The 17,453-nt window shown below is 49.4% G+C and overlaps 1 protein-coding gene across 1 annotated transcript in view; it reads right to left on the bottom strand.

Moving 5' to 3' along the window:
* Positions 1-3,979: 3,979 nt before the first annotated feature.
* Positions 3,980-17,453, bottom strand: part of C1QTNF2 (C1q and TNF related 2) — a 22,871-nt gene continuing 9,397 nt past the window's right edge. The window contains exons 2-3 of the mRNA XM_015245789.3: positions 10,953-11,205; positions 3,980-6,965 (exon numbers count right to left, since the gene is read on the bottom strand). Of these exons, the coding sequence (XP_015101275.3) occupies positions 6,352-6,965; positions 10,953-11,196 (858 nt within the window). The 5' untranslated portion in view covers positions 11,197-11,205 and the 3' untranslated portion in view covers positions 3,980-6,351. The remainder of the gene's footprint in view (positions 6,966-10,952; positions 11,206-17,453) is intronic.

Below are 17,453 nucleotides of genomic sequence, written 5' to 3'. Positions count from 1 at the left end.
ACTTCGTGAGCTGGGTGACCTCAGCTAACTGTCTAAGCCTCTCTGAGCTGCTAATCCCTTATCCATAAGAAGCACATCATAGTAACACACCTACCTTACCTGTTGTACTCAAGACCATGAAAGCACATGGCAGAGTGCATTCATTCCTAAAAAGAGCCCAGTGATTTTGTTTGTTGTTATTACTTTCCCAAGGCCCAGCATCCATCAGAAAAGCTCTTCTTTAGGTTAGGTTAAAATGTTCTTCTTAGGGCTGCAAGAGTCATCCCAAAACCCAAGTTTGCTTATGTCATATCCACTTAAAAAAAGCCATTTTATGGCTTTCCTTTATTCTCAATGTCCATACACAATTCTTGAATTTGACCTAGCAGCCTTCAAGATCTGAGCTCTGCCCCCTCACTTTCTTATTTTGCACTCTTTCCACCCTGTGACCTGGGGAGGGGACTACTTTGACTCTCCTGACCTGTCCTGCTTGTCCCACCACAGGGCCTTTGCATATGATGCTCCCTCCCCTGACCCCCTGGAATGCCATCCTTACCCTGCTTCCCCAATAACTTAGCCTGTAGCTCTCAGCTTGGTCATATCACTCTACCAGTAAAGTTCTCCTTGACACTCTTACCAGGACAAATCCTCACCTTTACATTCTCCTGGCACCATCTCACAGCTGACATTTTACACTAATTTCTCTGGTCATTTGTCCCATGTTTGTCATCCGTGCTAAACTCTAAGCTCCAGGAAGACAGGGACCATATCTGCATTTTGGTCAGCCCCGCATCCCCAGTGCCTAACTCAGTGCTTGGCACTGAGTTGAGTTCAGTAAATATTTATTGAATAAATGAAGTGGCCAAAATTGGCCTCTTGATAAAGTCTACCCAGTTCAAGCTTGGCTCCTCACAGCAGTCGGTGCTGTGGACCACAGGACGACCCTGCAGCTGTGGGCAGGCACCTTCAGGACCCCCACTCTTCTCTGCTCCCCATTCCTTATAGAAGGTGGCTCTTCTAGACCTCTGTGTCCTCCTCCGGACAGGTTCTGTTGGTATATTGCCTCGAATGGACTCAAACCAGTGGATGGGGAGCTTTTCAAGAGCCATTTGCCCACACAGTTCTGCCAAGCAATGGAGCAGCTGAGAAGTAGTTCAGGGTTTAACTCCCCATTTAGCCTTTCACCTCGGAGGCCCTTGATCTCCTTGTAATTAAGCTCACACATTAAATGAGTTTTATGGGATAAGAAAGCCCCATGTGGAAGATGGAATTTTCACACCAGGAGGCCATTTTGGATAATTGTCAGCCTCAGCGTGAAAGCCACTTGGGGTGAGGATGAATGGGTGTTGCGGGTTTACAAGGGCATCGCCAACAATAAATACCAGAGATGAAGCTGAACTCTTCTTGTTTTTAATCAGGGCCAATCTGAGGCAAACTATAAAGGAGATGAAGAATGTCTTTAAAGCGGGGGGGGGGGGGGGAAGCAACTTGCCCAGAGCCATCTTCGGGCTCTTTCTGAAAGATTCTTTTTAGGCTTTTGTCTCTGAAGCAGGGATAAGCCTGGAATTTCGCAGAGGTTATCAGGAGCAGGTCAGCACCCCCCCCCCCCCCGACACCGAGGGATGGGCTGGGTCTGTGAGGTTAGCGTCACAGCCAACGTCCACCTGTGCCCTGTGGGAGGGACACCAGGAAAGGGGAAAATGAAGAAAAAGGAACACACACAGTTGCCACACCCCATTAAAGAGTAGAATCAGAGACTTTTTTTTTTCTCTCTCTCTCTCTTCTCCTTAACAGAGGCACTGGGGATGGAACCCAAGACCTCGAGCACACCAAGGATGTGTTCTAACACCGAGCTATCCCCCCACCACCGGGGTCTTTCCTATTACAGTTTTCTCCTCAGTCCGGCCCAAAGATTGGCAAAGCCACTGTACTTCAGAGTTGGCCGAGGAGCCTGTTAACAGGCCAGACCCTCAGGCCCCACCAAAGAAATGGAGGGTCTGCAGCTGTCTCCACAGCTCACTCGGCCCTGGGAGGTTCTGACGCCCCACCTGTCTTGTAGATCACAGGTGCCTTCCCTGGCCTGAGTACAGTGAGGCCTTAGGAGACATCTGCTGAATCGAAATGACATTTTTAATCGGCTAGACAGGACCCTGCTCTGTGGGAGGGAAGTGGTGGGTGGGTGGCCCAACCCCCGCCACTCAGGAGTGCTCCCAAATCAGGGCACTTGCCCTCCCTTCTCTGGTTCCCCTCCCCCAGGGGCACACAGTGAGTCCGGGAAGGCCTGCTGCCCACAGATGGGTTATGTAGCTGGAAGTGCAGCCTCTAGGTTCTAGGACTCAAATTTCCCATCTGTAAAGTGGGGATAATGATCGTAGCAGCTGTTCACAGGGGTGCTGAAAAGCTGAAAAGAGATAATACACGTCACGCCCAGCAGATGGCTAATGTGCAGTCATAGTGAGCCATTACTTGTCTTCTTGCTCGGGAAACCTCACAGCAACTGTTCAAAGTCTTCAGAGGAAGCAGAGGGCCAGATGTGAAAGTTCAACGACTCAGAACACGCCAGCTGGGTTCATCCAGCTATTTTACTGTATGTTTCAGGAATTTCAGGCTCTTTTCTTAGCTCTGCTTTGGAGACCAAAGCATAAATGTTTAGTGAAAAAAAAAATGGATTCTGAGATCATCTGATTCAACCCTTGGTTTCACAGCTAGGGAAACTGAGGCCACCTGATGTGAAATGGCGTGGCCAAAGTCACACAAGAAGTTGGAAGACAGAGCTGGGACTAGAACCCAGACTCAGCTGTTTCCGGGACAACAGCTGTATTCCTGTACTCTGCCAGCTGTTTCTGCAAGTTAGAATGTACGTGACATCCCTTTAACTGAAAATGCTGCGGACATGTGTGGCTCATGTGTTCTTACTCTTTTTCTTTTTTTCCAGCGGAGGGTCATGGTCAAACAGTGTCACAGGTCAGAATGCCTCTCTTTTTCTTTGCTTTGGCTGGGAATCTGAAAAACAGCCTAGGGAAGAGACCAGGGACCATCTTGCAGCTGCCAAGGCTCTCAGGACCGGAGGCTTGTGTGGTAGACGTTCGTCCCCTAGTGGACTGAGTGGAGATGACAGGCAGGGAGTGAAGAAGAGAGTTTGCACCTTCATGGCTGCCTACCGTTCTGATGCAGCTTGTGCAACTGGGCCTGCCTTACCTCCACCCTAATGCCAGCACTATCAGACAGAGCCCATCTTTACTTAAAATGTCGATATTTTGTTGATCAAAACTTTTTTTTGGTATTAATTTTAATTTATTAAAATATTGCTTTAAAATTTTTTTTATTGATTACTTTGGGTGGCACCCTCTTTAAATTTTGCGCCTGAGGTGAGTGCCTCGTTCACCTCCCCCTGACCATAGTCTTAATCCAGAAGCCAGCACTGGAAGACCCCACAGATACCCCACAGTGACCCTGTCACTTGCCAGATGATCCACGAGGCCCAGCGAGGCCTGAGCTGGCGGCCTGTGAGGGCAGCATGGGTCTCATGCTCCCGGCACTGGAATAATCAGAGCCGCAGGTTTTCCCCAGGATTCCTCCGGAAGGGGACAGTGACAAAGGCTCTGTCCTTGCCCATACTCTAGCCAGGCTCCTCTGAGCCCTCTTCTCCACCAGGCCTGGCAGCCTTGGCCAGTCAAGACTTAAACAAACACTAATACAGTTTCTAACAGCTCAAGGCTGCATCCTTAGAATGACCCATGCCCCGCTTAAAGTGGCCGCCTGAAAAAAACTGAAGGCAGCCGAAAGAACGTACTGTTTGTTCCCGCCAACATCTGAAGATCACACCCCTATCTACCAGTCTCTGTGGGAGGGTAGGAGCCCCACTTTGATAAAAAACCAGTTGGCAAACCCCGGTGGGTTCTGCAGGGACCAGCCCCCCAACTCCATTTTCATAATTTTTCACTTCCCGGAGTCCACAGAGCCCCCACTCAGCCCCACCCCATCCCCTCATTCTCCCTTTAAAACACCCCATCACTGCTACATAAATCAAAGTGAGTCCAATTCACTTTAGATCCTTCCCTACTAAAGTCGTATATTAAGGATTAAAATCAGTCCTCACTACTTTAACTAGTGTCCAGCTTTGTTTCTCTTGGATAACGTCTGTCTTTTGAAGCGTGTCCCTTATGAGAAAAGACCCTGGGGCCAAAGGCAATTTTATTGCACAAAGATGCGCTGAGTTCTGGGTCTGCCTCAGTGCCTAAAGCATGAAGGCCTAAAGACAGGCCCCGTCTGCTGAGGCCCACAGTAAGCCGTCAGAGCAGGAGGAGGGGCTGGTGCCCCAGCGTGTCTGGGAGGGGCCACCTCCTTGGAACCCCTTCCTCAACTGGGCTTGCCTCCTGCATCATCTGCCAGATGACTCCGGGTCCTCCAGGCAACCAGGGGACAGCCACCCTCGGGAGTGTTAGGGGACAAACCGGCCCTCATCCTTGCCATCAACTGGCCACCAGATACCCCCTCCACTCTGTCACCCTCTACAGCCCACCTGCCATTAACCCAGCACTCCCAGCTCACCACTTCCTGCACCCCTGGGCCACATCCAAGGAAGACAAGACCACAGCCTTTTGTCTTGCAAGGTCTCTGCCTCCATTTGCCCCAGCCCCCTAGCCGAGTGCTAAGTCCCCCTGCCACCCCTCATCATCCCCACCACCTCCCTGGGGATTCCCTGGCGGGCTGCTGGTGGGGACACGGGTTTAGGTCAGACGCTCTGTGGGTCCTGCCCATCTTGCTCAGGCTGGGTTTATTACCCAGGCTTCACAGGGTTGAATCAACTGCCTTCAAATGCCTGCATCCCTGGGGGAAGGAAGAGGAAGTGGCTACAGGTGCTTCTTAAAAAAAAAAAGTAAAGTAAAGAGAGGAAAATAAAAAAAAAAATTGTTTATAGACAAAGATGCCCCCTTGAGACGCTGGCCCCTTCCTACAGGGGTGCTGGGCAGGACCCCAACCACACACTAATCTGCTTGGGCCCCAGACCCCTTGCTGGGTTTCTCAGACCCGTCCCAACCCCATACTTTCTACAGCCCAAAGGAAACAGAGTTCTTTTAAGTAAATCCATTTTTTTTTTTCATGGAGGGGGCCACACTTTCCAGGACCACTCCAGGCAGCATTTTCTGTCCTCAAGGGGGCCCTCTTGGCCTTGCCTTTCCAGCTACAAGTTGGTCAGCACAGTCTGCCTGGGACCTACGCCTCCATAAGAAAGTTCTCGGCAGTAATTGACCTCGGGGGTGGGGAGGGCGTCTCAGCACCAGCCGCTCAGATCCCTGCGCGCTGGAACCCGTGCGGAGGGGGCAAGTTCGTGTACAGGCATCACTCCTGCCCAGTGGTTTTCAGGCTTGTGGATACCCCAGGTATCTTCCTGATTGAGAAGTGGGTCTGCAGGTGATTTCTAACTAATAATGAAGCACTTCAGTGGGGCACTGACTTGACTCCTGCAAGAAGCAGATATCAGGTTACCCCTGTGTGAATGTCACGCCGACTCTTCCCTTCTAGAGTAGAATGAACTCTTTGCTACGGGCTGTGAGATTCTGAACAACCTTCCAGCCTCGCACCCCAGGCCTCCCATCTCTTTTCTGCCTTCGCCCATCCTTCTGGCCTTCAGCAGGTCCTCAGATGTGCCAAGCTCTTTCCTGCATCAGAGCCTTTGCACCTGCAGCTCCTTCCGCCAGGTCACCCTGCCCGGACCCCTGCCTGGTTCTATCTTCTGCTTCAGGGGTCGGCTTAAAACTGAACCTCTTTCTGGTACTGACTTGGAGGGGACTTCAGAGAGCCTTGGGGAGTTGTGCAGGGCTGGAGATATTCTGTTATTGATAAACACACAGGTGACAGGATGTACGTAGGTAAAAATTCATTGCGCTGTCCACTGAAGATTTGTCGACTTTACTGTATGTAATAAACCATAAAAGTTGAAATCTAAAGGAACCAATGTCTCCCTCTTCCCTATCTCCTGTTCTTCCTTTGACTCTCCACCATGGCTTGTGCATTTCCATCCTGGCCCAGTAATTACGCTATTGGTTGGCTTATTTGTAAATTGTATCTCCCATCGGAGTGTAAGCCCCGCGAGGAGAGAGCCTCTGTCGGTCCTGTTCACGGAGGTGACTTCCAGAGTGTAGCACAGTGCCTGCCACACTGTGCATACTGAGAAAATTAGCGAGTGGAGAGACGGGAGGGTGAATTAAAAATCTTGGGTTTAATGATGGAGGGAAGCAGGGGTAGAGGAGGTCGGCCTGAGTTTAAAAGCTCCCGACTCCCAGTCCCCGGAGGACAGTTCAGGGGTCTTGCTCTGGAGGCACAAGTCTAGGAGCCACTGGCCTCCTCGGAGACCCAGCACTGGCCGGCCTACACCTCGTTGGGGTTGTCCTGGTCGGCGTAGATGAGGAAGCCCGTGAAGAGGCTGTCGGTCCAGTAAGGGTCGTAGAAGAGCCCGTTCTGCTCTGAGTAGAAGATCTGGAGCCAGACCTCGTCCCCCTGCTTGAGAGCCAGGATGGTGGAGCCCGAGGCCACGTCGTGGTTGCCCGTGTTGGCGTCGAAGGTCCGGATGCGGTACTGGCCGTTGTGCACCAGGCCGATGGCCAGGTGCTTGTTGGCCAGCGTGATGTCGTAGGTGAAGTAGTAGATCCCCGGCACGCCGCAGACGAACTTGCCGCTGGACGCGTTGTAGTGGCCGCCCTCGTTCATCAGGATCTTGTCGAACTTGATGGGCAGCCGCTCCCGCGGGTAGCTCTTGGTCACCGCCACCGAGAAGGCCGACTTGGCGTGGCCGCTGCCGCAGCTGCAGGGGCCCGGGAGGCCCGGCTCCCCCTTCTTGCCCTTGGGCCCCTTCTTGCCGGGCGTGCCGTGCTTCCCCGGGGCCCCGCTCACCCCCTTGGGGCCGCGGGGGCCCGCGCGCCCAATGGCCCCGGCTTTGCCCTTCGGTCCTGGCTTTCCCCGGTTACCTGTCCGGCCAGGAGGACCTGGAAGACAGAGCAGCTGGCGTTACGGAGGGGACCTCGGAGAACAAGGCGGAGGCTGCTGGCCCCTGGGCTCTCCATCCTTGGAGCACAAGCCTTTGGGCAACGGAAAGAACAAGGAGGCTGCGGAGTCGCATAGAACTGGGTGCACATCCTCATGGTGTAAACTGGGGGCGCTTCTCCCAGGCTTACCTGGAACATGGGCATGGTGATACTGACCTTCCAGAATCCTGTGGATCAGGGCAAAAATAATCGGTAACAATTCATGCCCTTCCCTTTTCCTGACTTCCAAGGAAGAGTCTGTTTTGTCTGCCGGATCAGTCCTTCCACGGGCTGTGCTGGTAATGGGTTGAGATGGGAATTGGTGCTGTACACCAGAAACGGACACAACATTGTAAACTGCCTATACTTCAATTAAAAAAAAAAAAAGTATTGGACGAAGCCGTTTGACTTCAAAACACTGACTCTAGTGAAATCCCCGTGTAGTGCCCAAGGTCCCTGCCCACGTGTGCCAGGGCTTTTATATCAGCACAATAGTTTTATAACAGCAAAAACTAAGAACAACTAAATGCCCATCCAAAAGGAAGTGATGAAAAAATTACTATCCATCCATTATGTGCAGGAGTTTAAAAAATGAGGCAGATTTATGTGCATTATATAAAAATTTCTCTCAAATACACTGTTAAGAGAAAAAAACAGGTGGCAGAAATTTTTTTGTTGTTGTTAAAAAGAAACCACAATGCTATTTCTATACCCATTTAAGCACCTGGCACACAGTAAACACTCGCTAAATATACTTGGCATATCTTGCAGAACATTTCCGCAGTAATGTTTACTTGTAGAATGGTTCTGGGTTTTTAATACCCATGTTCTAATAATGTGCATTTCACTGAATAGAATATTTTTAGCTGATGGTTATGTAGGAAACATTTATATTTTTGTCCCCCAAGCTCAATACAATATTTTAGACAAAACATATGTGGGTAATGACTGGAGTCACGTTCAAACACAATTTTGCAATGGGTACAAAGTGACTGACAGAGTTGGGTGCAGATGTTTTGAAAAGCATGGCAGGTATCAATCAAGGAGCCTGCCTCTGGAGGTTGCTGGTGCTAAGCTGCATCCTAGCATCACTGGCCACAAAGATAGCGCTTACTCACCAGCCTATGAACTGGGTGATCAGAAAGTAACGCTGTAGGCACTTTACATCCTAACAAGGCACTCTGCTTCTTATTTGTATATATGCAGGCATTTCACTGTGTTTTAGTTTTAGGTTAACATGCATTTAAATTTTTCCTATTTTAAATAATTGGTAAATCAAATCCCAAATAATTCTTTTTTTCCCACTAAACATCTAGTTTTCAGTAACAGGATGCTTATGCTAAGTGTCTGGCAGGGCTGGATATTATTATTATTATTTAAATTTTTATTTATTTATTTATTCTTATTTTTCCTTTTTCAGGGGGCTGGGTATTATTATACACATATATAACTATGTAGAAAGAGGCCAGGAAGGATGAACATTTTACCAGTTGATATTGGTTACCTCTGGAGGATGAGGGGAGAATGAGGAAGGGTAGGAATTAAGGAGGAATCTTGCTTTATTTATATTGTTTGAATACATTACACTGAGAATATATTTGGGTACTACTTGTGTAATTAAAAATAAAGGAATGAGGAACAAAATAAAACTAAGAAAGGTCAAAAAGCCGTTCCTTGAAGAAAATGAAAAGAAACAAAAGATGGGAGAAGGCACCATGAGAAGAGGAGCCATAAAGACAGAATCATTTCGGATTTGAATTTTGGGGGGAGACAAATAGATAAGGAAGCTTATCTGGAAGTTTTATGATGTATTTTGTATTTTCTGCTGGGGGGGTTAGGTTTATTTATTTATTTTTAAATGGAGGTATTGGGGATGGGACCCTGGACTTTGTGCATGCTAATGCACCCTACCCCTGAGCTGCACCTTTCCCTACTTATGATGTGTTTTGGGATGTGTCACATTTTGATTTCCTTTTTTTTGAGAAACGTCAGGAAAAGCCGACTTTACTTGCCAAGACCTTTCTGGAGATGGATTTGTACATGTATGTCGGAGGGGAGAGTGGTTGAATATTATCCTTTACTGTGACTGGTCCCGGGGTGACCTGGCTTTTCTGGGTTACATGTGTCAGGACTCTCCATCTCTCCACTCTGCTTTCCTTGGTGTGTTCGCTTAATTCTCAGTGGTGACTCAATATAGGGCAAGAGAGTTGGCCAAAACCAACCCCAAACCCATGTCCTCATAGCTCTTGATTAGGGAAGAAGGGCAATTGCAGAGATCCCCTCTCACCCCTAAGAGTCACAAAGCACATGCCCTGGAAACTGGCTGGCTCTGCTTGGAGCACATGTTCAGACATGAATCGACCACTGTGGTCAGCAAATGGGAACAATGTCATCCAGTGCCTGACACATTGTGAGATCCCCTCAAGTCAAAGCCATTATCATTATTTTTGTTTTGTTTTATTTCGAGGGGAGGTAATTAGGTTTGTTTATTATTTATTTGTTTATTTAATGGTGGTACTGGGGATTGAGCCCAGGATCTCGTACATGCTTAGCTGTACCCTCTGAGCTATACTCTCCCCCTATTATCATTATTTTTATAGTTATCCTTCTGGGGAGGAGGTGCCCTTGGAGGAATTAACTTGGTGCAATAGGAAAAGGCTGGGACTTGGAGTCTGCTCCCAGCCTGTTGGGTGAGCTCAGCAAGTCTGTTAAGGGGGACTTAGATGTACCATTTACTGTATGTCTACTCGGAGACAGGTGCTTCATGGGTCAGTTTACTTCGTCTTCACTGCACCCCGCAAGGTAAGTGCTGTTATAATCCCTATTTTAGAGGTGAGGCAACTGAGGTTTGGAGAGAGGTGAGGTCATTTGCCAAAATTGGTATCCAGGTTTGTTTTCAGAGTTCAAGTTCTTGGAGCTACAGTGTACTATTCTCAGCTTAGTCTCTCTGGCTCTGTGCCCTCATCTGTCACATGGGGGCAACGTGAGCACCTCGTTCACGGGATGGTATTGCTGTACCAGCAAATGTACCACATACTCAAAAGTTCTACGTCAATATTGAAATGCCATACAATGGAAAGTTATTATGATTTCCCTCAAGCTTAAAGTGTACACTTTGGGGTGCTGCTGACACTGAAAAGTGCTTGGTAGCATTTAGAGATAAAAGGAATATCAAGGAAGAGCAGTAACCTGTAGAGAGTTTCCAATCTGTCTGTGCCTGCCTGGCTTCCCTTCTTTTGGGAAAGTGCCCTTCACTACTTCACATGGTCCTAGTGAGGCTGCCAATCTCAGCGACCAACTGTCCTCACCACCCATGCACACACACCCGGGGTGGGAGCATGACTCAGTCCTAGCAAATGGTGGAACCTCACCTCTGTGGTCAAAGGGGTTGGTTCAGGCTGCATCAATCCCTTTGACCACAAAAGGAGGTCAAGGAGGATCAGTCATCCTGAGATTTACTTTATGGATCAAGCCATGAGGAGGTAGGCTTGAGCCCACCAGTGGGCATTTCACAACTTCCAGCCTTTGTGAGAACCAAACCAACACACAGAGAGAAGCAGAGCCTTGACAACAGTATTTGAACTCCTGGATCCAGCTATTCCTGAAGCTCAGCTCTCGGACTTCCTAGTTGTATGAGGCAATAAATTCCATTTGGGACTATAAATTGGGTTTCTGTCACTTGCAACCAAAAGAGTTACAAATAAGATTTCAGGAGACTTGCTTAAAGTCACTCAGCAAAGCAGTGGTGCAGCTAGGTCAAGAACACAAGATTTGATGGTCACTGTTCCTTTCTGGAGAGTAAACAGTGACAGTGATTGAGATACATTAATTTGGTTTATAATGAAATGAGTTAATATGAGTTTTCGTAACTTCACAAACCCCTTTCATGTCAGATGCTGTCAACTGCAGGTGGGAAGGAACAGGAGAGACAAGCACTGGGCCACTTACCTTCTTCTCCATTATCCCCCCGGTCCCCGTCCTGGCCATCCTGGCCATCTTTCCCTGGAAAGCCCATTCTTCCCATCATTCCTGCTGGCCCTGGAGCTCCTGGGGGGCCGGGTGGGCCCTGGGGGCCAGGCAGGCTGCAGATGAGTTGAGGGAGGCCCTTCTGGAAGTCCCTGCGGGCGAAGGCACCTAGCAGCGGGTCGGCGGCACAAGGAAGGGCACAGGCCAAGAGCACCCAGGGGATCATGGTGGTCACCTGGAGGAGACAAGAGAGCCATGAGTGGGGAGTCTAGCCAGTGAGCTCACTGGTGGTCAGTCAGAGAGGCTTTCAGAGTGGGAGGAGGAGAAGGCACCAGGGAGAGACACAGATGTATTTCTGATTCTCACTCTCTTCTACATCACATACAAGTAGCTGGACAGTGTCATCACATCCCGAGGACCTATTTGGATGAGCTGAGTCATGGACCCAGAAGACACTTTGTCTGCAGTGGCGGGACTGACAGCCCAGTGACAGCTGATGGGGAGGGGCTGTGGATGGAGACAAACGATCCATGGTTTCATTCGAACAGGTGGCATGAAGGGAAAGTTACAAGGGCAGAAATACTTCAAATTGCAGGTGATGATTTGCAACTAGGCTGCTTCTCCCAGGGGACTCAGCGCAGCTCATCGGTGGGTGAGAATTGGGGTGTCAGCTCTGAGTGAAGGTACCCCAAGCCTGAGCAGCGCTGGTGGCCCATGACTGCAGCTCCTCTGCCAAGGGCTTCCTGTGCATGGGGCTAAGAGCTTTCCATGCGTTACTTAATCTCACAGCATCCTTACCAGATAGACACAGGGGAGGAAATGCAGGCTCAGAGAGTTTCACAGCATGACTAAGTCAGGGAATCAGCAGGTGGCAGGGCTGGGATTTGAACGAGGCCATGCAGATTCAGAATTGTCTGCTTTTTTTTTTTTAAGTTAAAAAAATAATAAAAAATACACTTACATTGTTTCAAAGTTAAATAATACTATAAGGCTTATAATGAAAAACTGTGTGTGATGTTCAGTCCCACCCATCCTTCACTTCAAAACTCCCTCCCACTCCTCAAATGCTTTTGCCTTTTCTTCTGCTATTTATCCACATTAAAATATAATGTGCTTATATGGATTTTTTTGATTTATCAATTTTAGATGTTGCCTTTGAATTCCTATTATGACTGATGAGGATTGTTTTTTTCTCCCTCATGGAGTTCAAATACAATTTTTGACTAGATCAAAATTCATTCTTTGAATGATTGTAAGCAATGTTTACTGCTAAGCTGAGCACTGTACTATAATTATACTTTTTTTGTATACACTTTTCTTACTGGAGATATTGATAGTTTTATCATTTATTTGCTTTATTTTCTACACCACTATTTTCTACATCATCAAATGTGTCAGGTAATTTACCTCCTCCGTTTATTTTCCTGCAGACATAAATCCTAGACCCCTCTATTAGTGAATAGATCTTGTTCTGATCTCTGTAAATGCGAAGCTGTCACCCCAGGATACTCCTTTATCACCATCATGCTGGTTCTCTTTGCCTCTCTCCTGTGTTGTAGCTCCTGCTCTATGAATCCAATGTCTTTCTCTTTTTGTTTTATATTTTATTTTTCACTCCCTCATTTTGGTGGCATATATCCTGTAATAAATAGCTTCCTGGAAAAGAGGTGTGGGGCATAATTTTTTGAAGACTACAAATCTCAGACTGCCTTCATTTCACACCATGTCTTTAAGGCTGGGACAGCAACAGCATGACCATACTAGAGACCAGAGTGTTAGGTGCCCAGAGATTATCTATCTACCCCCAGCCCCTCGCTGGGAAGATGCAGAAGCCAAGGTCCAGAGCAGAAATCAGTGCCTTGTCTGGCTCAGTCACTTTGCAGCCAACAGCCTCTCTCCCAGGAATGAAACCAGGAGGGAGACCATTCCTTCCTGCCACTTCCTGCCTCTGAGATGAACTCTGAAGTGCTAACTTGCTCCGTGACTTTAGGTAAGCCCTTTTCCCTCTCTGGGCCTCGGTCCCCACCCCCACATGAAAAATGAGGGGTTGTTCCCACACTCAAGCGTGCAGCAGACTCCCCTGGAGGGCTTGTTCAGACCCAGATTGTTGGGCCCCACCCCAGAGTTTATGATTCAGTAGGTCTGGGTTGGGGCTGGAAGATTTGTGTCATGATACAGTATCCAAGGCATGCTGCTGCTGGCAGTCCAGGGACCGACTTTGAGGACCACAGGACTAGAGGATCTCACTCTAAGGTCCCTTTACCTTTGTGCTGACTGAGACTTTCAGACTCCACTTTGCCCTCTCTTTCCAGATACAAAGCCTTGCTGGCTTCTCTCTGTTCTTGCACTGATTTTGCCTGATCCAAGACCTCAAGCATGAGGGAGCTCCCCGCAGCGTGGCGCTGGCAGGAACCCTGCTCAGGCCTCACCCTTGCAGCTTCCACTTCCCTCCTGGGCCCTCAACCTCCCTTCCCTTCACATCCTGCTTTGCCTGGGGCCTGGGAGCCTGTCCAGACGTCCGGGCTGCCTCTGGAAACAGGCTGACTCCATCTCTCCTCCCGGCCCCTCCAATTCTTTAACCCTGGGAACAGATGAAGGGGAGAGAAGCCAAGGCGGGGAGACTACAACACTGCACTGAGCTGGTCCTCAGGGGGCCAGCCCCAAGACTCACCCACTTGGTGACTTTGGACAAGTCACTTTCTTTTTCCAGACCTCAAAGACTAAATGTCACAAGGGTGTCTCAGGCCAGGTAGAGATGATTTAGTACCAGATACTGCCTTTATTTAAGGCAGGACATCATATAATAGCAAAACTATTATCTTTTCAATTTCTATAATCCTGATGAAGAAAAAACAGTTTCAGTTTGGCGAAGTGGATCTTTCCTGCCTCTATAACCCTTTCTAATATCCCTTTTCCACAAACAGCGCTGTCATCTACGGAAGTCCACACCTATTCTTAAAGAATCTTGAGCAAGCCGCCACAAATATGCATGAAGACCTTGGAAACCCCCAGACAGGACCAAGGCGCCAGGGACCCTGGGCAGAGTATTTGCTAGGATGCAAGGAAGGCCGGCGATTGACAGAGGCACAGGTTAGCTCTGGGTACTTAGCTGAAAGGAATTTCACATCCTTTGGAGAGAATGTAAAGAAAGACTGAGTAGATGAGCAAAAGAGGGTGTTAAAATTTAAATATTCACCTGGGCACCAGGACACATAAGAGGATCAGCTGCATTCTAAATCCAATGGTCAGGCCAAAGTGAAGAACTGACAAAGGAGTTTGAAAGCCCATCCCACAACTCTTGGCACTTTTGGATTTTAAAATGCAACAGCCCCCGTGGAGGCAGTGTGCCCTTGCCTGACACCAGCAGGTCTAAGAAAGCTGGAGGTGGGAGGGCGGCTGGTGGCCCAGGTGGAGGGGGAAGAGAGAGCTCTCTGCTGCACAGGAAAGGGGGCTGACTGCCTTCTCACCCTCCCTGGTAGATGGAAGGTACCAGACGTTTCGCAGCCTGAGCCAGAGGGATCAGAACAGAAAGAGAGGGGCCCAGCAGTGATGAGCATGCAGGGTGGACGCCAGAAAACCAGAAGCCCAGGGGGAGGCCTGGACTTGCCGGTGAAAGGAAAGTATGCATGGCTGCCTTTACGGCTGTTCCAGTCCTACAGCCCAACATTGGAACCCCCAAGGGGCCCGCAGAAAGCCCCCACAAAGGAGACAGCTTCCACTGCTGTCGGGCCCAAAGGGCAGAGGAGCCCAGCCCTGTGCCAGCCAGGAAACAAGTAAGAATCTGAACCCTCCTTCCATCTCTTAACCTCTCCTTTTGCTCTTTCCTTCAACCCAGAGAGAGGTGAGTGGAGAAGGGAGCAGATGGCCCTGTCAGCCTCACACTTTCTCTGGGGGACAGGAGGAATGAAGACTGAAGAGAGGGTTACCTGGGAGTGGACTAGCAGGGGGATGGGGAGCACCCTCACTGGCTCAATTACAAAGAGTAGAGGGAGGCAGACAGAGCTGCAGTTTGATGCCTCCCTCGTGGTACCCGTGCTCAACATGGGCTGCACAGGCCAGAGCGGAGGTGGGAGGCTGACGTGGCAAACCTAGCGGAAGTTTACATGCATGATGGGCTTTTGGAAAACTGTGTCTGAGATGCTCCCCAGGCCCCAGGAATCTACGTCTCCTTCCCTTGTCTACTTGGTGAGAGTCTTGCCAAACTGGCCTCAGTATTACTTGTGAGGTGGGACACATCTGGGCCACCAGAAGAGAAATCAACTCTCAGAGCAGGTTTGAAATGGTTCAGAAAGTTGCGATCTACAAATATGTGGGGAGGGAGGGAGGGAGGAAGGAAGCGGGTGGGAGCCAGTCTCCTAAGCAGAGGAGAGCCTGCAACTCAGGCAGGAAAGCGAGACTGCCGGATGCGACAGAGGAAGGAGGGAGGGGAACCGAGGGTTTCTGCTTAAGGCTCGCCTCTTTCTTCTGACCTCCACTCTGAGCCACACAAGCCAGGCAGGAGGGAGGAGGGTCTGCTCTCCAGCCCACATCAGGTCCGCCAGCACCAGCCTCTCTGGATAACAGGGGATCCCGCTCAGTGATGCTGGCCCAGGGCAGGCCCCAGTGGCTGGGTGGAGGAGCTGGGCTCTGGAACATGCAGGGAGGAAGGGATTTCTCAGAACTGGAGCCTGGAGACTCCGGCAGCCCTAGCCAGGAACTGTTTTGGAAATACAGGCAGGGAGACTAGGTTCTGGTTCCAAACCTACCGGGAGGGAGAGGCAAGTCTCCTTGCCTCCAGGGCACCTCCAAGAAAGACCAGGCTCCAAATAGCCCTGCTCCCAGCCTGTGACTTCACCTTCCCCGCCAACCTCCTCTCCACACCACGTGGGTGAAAAAAACAGGGGCCCAGTGCTAGGACAGGGGCCAAGGCCCCAAGGCATCCAGACAGATTAACTCTTGCAGGGTCTTTTAAACAAATTTAGAAGGACAAACTTGAGGGGAGCCCCAAGAGACCAACCCCTTTAGTTACAGACAGGGAAACTGAGGCAGAGGCAAACCGACTCAACTGGATGCCTGCAAAGTTCCAGGGACTGTGCAAAGATTTTTATTGGAATTATTTTATTTGAAGTTTACAATAAACCCTATGAAGGCAGTAAATGTATTGTCCCATTTTTCGGAGGAAGAAACAGTGGCTCTGAGAAGTAGAATGATTTATCCCATATCACACAATTAGAGCAAAGGGGACAACATTCAAACCTGTGTCTGAGGGGCTCTGAAGACCACGCATAACGTACTTCACCTTGCTCCCTTCCTGCTGCTTTTTTTTCCCTGTTTTATAGAAGAGGAAGCTGATGCTTGAGAAGTTAATTTGTTCATGTTTACAAAACTAGTTCATGGCAGAAGCTATATTTGAACTTGGGTTTGGCTGACCCTAATGCCCCAATGCTTTCCATGATGTCAGCATTTCTTAGATTTTTCTTGCTAAATATCCCAAATTACAGAAGAGACATTGAAGCATATGCCAAAGCCACACACAGCAATAGAGAAATTTCTTTGATATCTCATCTTTTATTATATCATTTTGTACACACACACACACACATACACATACACACAGAAAAACATATGGTTTTGAAAATGTAAAAGTTATTTTTTCTCCCTTAGGATATTTGAGGAAAATGACGCTTGAGGAAACCTCCTGACCTCTGAGAGACCCACACGTGGCTCAGCCAGGGTGATGGGGGCAGTCTCCTGGGCCCTGACACCCCACCACAATCCACTGTGGAGTGTTCATGGGGTGTCCCCAGGGGCTGGACCCAAAGACCAGGACCCTTAACACCATCAGCTCATTCCTTGCTTAGACCCAGCAAGGGCCTCTATCCTGGTCTCCTGCTCCCCCCAGGGGCACTCTCCATGCCCAAGCCGGAGGGATCGTTTACAAACATAACTCAGCCACGCCACCTCCTGGACAGTCGCACTCCAGTAGCCCCTGGCTGCGAACAGCAAACATGGGGACCCCTGACCTGGCCCTAAAGGACCCGGCCCCCAGCCTCCACCCTAACGTGGCTCTTCCCTTCTCTTCCCGCACCCGCCTCCTTCAGGCCAAGCTCTATTCTGCCCCTCTGCCGGCAATCCAGGGGCCCCACCTCTCGGCATGCTGGCACTTCATCTGGGAGAAGCTGTGTTTCAGCTTAAATGTCACTTCCTCCAAGGCCTTCCTTGCAGACAGCTCTCTGTTTGGAGCCCAGCTCCTTGCCCTGTCTTTCCAGGCCTTACAACTCACTTGTATTCGCTGCACCTGTCTGCTTACCTGCTCACTGGGCCTGTCACCTCTCCCATTAAAATGGAAGCCCCTTGGGAGCAGGGACACCTGCTACATTCCCAGGGTTTCCAACTTCCTTGCACACAGTGGGTGGTCAAGAAATGTTTGCTTGATTAGCGAGTGTTTGAGACCCAGTCTCTGCTCTGAAGAAAATTCACGGTGAAGAGAAAACAAGTGGTCTA

This window comes from Vicugna pacos, chromosome 3, assembly GCF_048564905.1.
Source record: "Vicugna pacos chromosome 3, VicPac4, whole genome shotgun sequence".
Taxonomy (NCBI): Eukaryota; Metazoa; Chordata; class Mammalia; order Artiodactyla; family Camelidae; genus Vicugna; species Vicugna pacos.
The sequence above is the reverse complement of the archived record's forward strand: the minus strand, read 5'-3'. Positions and strand labels throughout refer to the sequence as shown.